The following is a 3,570-nucleotide window of genomic DNA, read 5'->3' as shown; positions in this document are numbered from 1 at the left end:
AGCCAACGCTCCCTTTCCCAATTCGATCCACCCGCCATATCCCCCATGTCCCCAACGAGCATCTTGTAGGTACTACGAACCGTGTATAACCCATCTTTCTCAAGACACCAGTACAAAATATCCCTCCGTCTAGTATTACTAATCCGAACACTGGTCACTCGTTCTCTTTCGAATGGTAACAAGAGGCTCAATTTCTCTTTCTCCCAGCCCCCTCCATTCGGCATAAACAAATCAGCCACCCACATACCCTCATTCCCTGGCAAACACAGTGAAATAATCTGCCCTGAATGAGTATTAGGGACCCAGGCATGCCCCCAAACAGATTTCTCCATTCCATCGCCAATCCGTCTTCTTAAGCCACGGTCCAACACCTCCCTTGCCTCAAGGATATTACGCCAAGTGTAACTCGGGTTATACCCCAACCTAGCTGTCATAAACTCCCCATTGGGGAAGTATTTAGCCCTCATAAATCGCGACCAAAGGCTATCAATGTTGGTAACCAATCGCCAAGCTTGCTTAGCCAAGAGCGCAAAGTTGAAGTAGTGGAAGTCACGAAACCCAATGCCTCCAACGCCCTTTGGTCTCGCCATTTTCCGCCAAGCCACCCAGTAGATTCCCCGTTTATTCTCATCATGTCCCCACCAAAAACGCACCAACATAGATCGAAGTTCATCACAAAAATTCGCCGAAATTTTAAACACACTCGTCACAAAGGTAGGGAGTGAATTGTCCACAGCCTTAATAAGAACCTCCTTACCAGCTCTAGACAACATTCCAGCGCCATCCTTGTAACCTTTTACACAATTTATCGCGAATAATATCCGTGATAACTTTCTTTGACCGGCCTATCACAGTGGGAAGCCCAAGATACCGGGCATGGTCCTCCACCTCTGTCACCCCCAACCTGTTCGCCACCATAGTACGTTGAGCCGCCCTCACCCCTCTGCTAAAAGAGACCGTCGTCTTTTCAAGGTTCACCAACTGTCCCGAGGCCACCACATATCTCTGTAAAATGGTATTAATAACATCCGCCTCCTGAACATTAGCCCGAACAAAAAACACACTATCATCCGCAAAAAAGAAGGTGTGAAATAGCGGGGGCCGAACTCGAAATCCATATGCCATGTAATTTGTTACTCTCGACAGCCCTCCTTAGCATGTTAGACAAGGCCTCTGCACAAAGGAGAAAAATATATCTGGATAACGGGTCGCCCTGACGTAAACCTCGACTTGGTTGGAACTCATCAGAAGAAAAGCCGTTAATAAAGACCGAAAAGGTCACAATGGAGACACAACTTATAACCCGCTGGACCCATTGAGTATCGAACCCCATAGTCACCAGGACCCGTCTCAAGAACTCCCACTCCACCCTATCATAGGCCTTTGCCATATCAAGCTTGACAACCATATGTCCCTCCGTTTGTCAATTATTCTTCATGAAGTGAAATAATTCAAAAGCAATCAACATGTTATCAGAAATGAGACGATCCGGAGTAAACGCACTCTGGTTCTCCGATATTATTTCACCAAGAAATAGCTTCAAATGGTTCTCCAAGACCTTGGAGACGAGTTTATAAGCCACATTACACAAACTAATTGGTCTAAAATCCCGAATTTTGTCAGGTGCTTTCATCTTCGGAATTAAGACGATGTTGGTTTTATTGAGTCTCGCTGGCGATTCATGTCACCGTAAAATAGCTAGAGCAGTACTCACCACATTAGGCCCAATATCTTGCCAATATGTCTGATAAAAAAGACCATTCATCCCATCTGGACCTGGAGCTTTTAGCGGGTGCATTTGGTTAAGAGCTTTAGTAATCTCGGCCTCCCCGTACTCAGCTCTCAGAAATCTATTCATCCTTTCCGTAACCCGCCCATCGAGACTCACTAGGACATCATCAAAACTCGAAGGTTCCGCCGAGGTGAACAGTTCCTGGAAGTAACAATTGGCCCCCCTCGCCACTTCGTCATTGCCTATACATTTCCGTCCTCCATCATCAACGAGCCTACCAATAAAATTCTTCTTTTTCCTCTCCCCAGCTCTTGAGTGAAAGAACTTTGTATTATGATCCTCATCTTTAAGCCATAGAGCCCGAGACCGTTGTCTCCAATATTGCTCCTCTTGTTTATGTAAACTTGCGATTTCAGCAATGCGTTTCCTTCGCTTCTTCACATTCTCCTCGGTTCGTGGCCCTTCATTCAACCGAGTAAGCTGCCGTCTTTTATTCTCAAGGGATCGATTTATCTTACCAATACTAATCTTTTTCCATGCATGGAGTTCTTTCGCTCACGCTTGAATGGTGTCCACCAAGTCCCCGTTACCACGCTCAATACTCCGTATAATAGCTTCCTCACAACCCTCTTCACCTACCCAAACTTGTTCAAACCTAAACCGAGTCCTCGTTTTGCCACCAATCTCACGTCTATCAAAAGCCAAGCGTATAGGAGCATGATCGGACCACTCTCTATCAAGATGAAACAATTTAGCATAAGGAAATAAGTCCAACCAGGATTCCGAACACAAAGTCCGATCTAGTAAACATTGTCTATTCGCATCTCCAGCTTGTCCGTTGTCAAAAGTATACGCATAACCTTCCCACGCCATATCTTTAAGGCCACAGTCATCAATTGCCGCTTGGAAATTGTTCATTTTCCATTGAGCCCGACTCCCTCCTTTCATCTCAGTAGAATATAAGATCTCATTGAAATCTCCTATGCAAATCCATGGTAGTGATGATTGACCATGTAGGAGGCGAAGTAGAGCCCACGAGAGATGGCGGTCCGACACAGAAGGCCACCCATAGAAGCCGGTAACCCTCCATTCTTTACCTCCCTCTTTTACATGAAAATCCATATGGAGAACAGACGCCGAGATAAACTGAAAATCGATCTCCTTCCTCCATATAAAAGCAAGACCCCCCGAACGCCCCCACACTATCCACTTCCATACCGTAATAGCCCTCCATTATTTCCCGCACCCTCCACATATCACGACCACAAAGTTTCGTATCGCAAAGAAACATCATGGTCGGGGCTTCCCTGCGCACAAATGTACTCAAGGCATTAGCCGTGTCGGGATTACCGAAGCCCCGACAGTTAAGACTTAAGAGATTCATTGGGCCCGGTGGGGTTGAGTTCTCTCAACCACCGCCTCAGGTATTAAGACGCCCCCATCTTCCATAGTTTTGAATTTTTTCACAATCTCATCACTGCCTTCCTCCGTCCTAACTCGTTTACTGCCACTCGTACACCCCACCATCTCACTGTTATCATCCTTGCCCCTCTCACGCGCTAGCTTTTTCAACTCCCTACGCTTCTTTCCCCTCACACCCGTATTATCACCCTGGTTCATAGCTAACATAGAGTCCATCTCAACCCTTTCCTCCTCTCTACCTCCCGTCGTCACCCCCCTGCTTTCCACATGAGTAAGAAGAATATCCCTCTCCCCCTGTTCCCCACGAAAGCCACCCGCAGTACACTCAACCACCAGTCTTGAATTCACCTCCTCACTGAAGTTCCCATCAGCCTCTACCCCCTTTTCCCGCACCTCCTCATCTCCAGTTTTCATAT

At 46.7% G+C, this 3,570-nt stretch overlaps 1 protein-coding gene across 1 annotated transcript; it reads right to left on the bottom strand.

The window, feature by feature from the left end:
• Window positions 1–762: 762 nt before the first annotated feature.
• Window positions 763–2,854, bottom strand: LOC141620310 (uncharacterized). The gene is made up of 3 exons (XM_074437218.1): window positions 2,372–2,854; window positions 1,715–2,260; window positions 763–1,035 (listed from the first exon to the last, which is right to left on the bottom strand). Exons 1-3 carry the CDS (start codon window positions 2,852–2,854, stop codon window positions 763–765), a joined length of 1,302 nt encoding a protein of 433 aa, XP_074293319.1.
• Between the last annotated feature and the right edge of the window lie 716 nt (window positions 2,855–3,570).

Source organism: Silene latifolia, chromosome X (assembly GCF_048544455.1).
Source record: "Silene latifolia isolate original U9 population chromosome X, ASM4854445v1, whole genome shotgun sequence".
NCBI classification, from domain to species: Eukaryota; Viridiplantae; Streptophyta; class Magnoliopsida; order Caryophyllales; family Caryophyllaceae; genus Silene; species Silene latifolia.
Note: the sequence above shows the minus strand (reverse complement) of the source record. Positions and strands in the feature narration are given on the sequence as shown.

Excerpts from the sequence above, each read along its gene's own strand:
- LOC141620310 (XM_074437218.1), bottom strand. The coding sequence starts at position 2,854 with ATGGATTTTCATGTAAAAGAGGGAGGTAAAGAATGGAGGGTTACCGGC. Across the intron at positions 2,261-2,371 it reads TTAGGTTTGAACAAGTTTGG|ATTAGTATTGGTAAGATAAA; the intron begins GTAGGTGAAGAG and ends GCATGGAAAAAG. Across the intron at positions 1,036-1,714 it reads AAGATATTGGGCCTAATGTG|GAGGCGGATGTTATTAATAC; the intron begins GTGAGTACTGCT and ends GCTAATGTTCAG.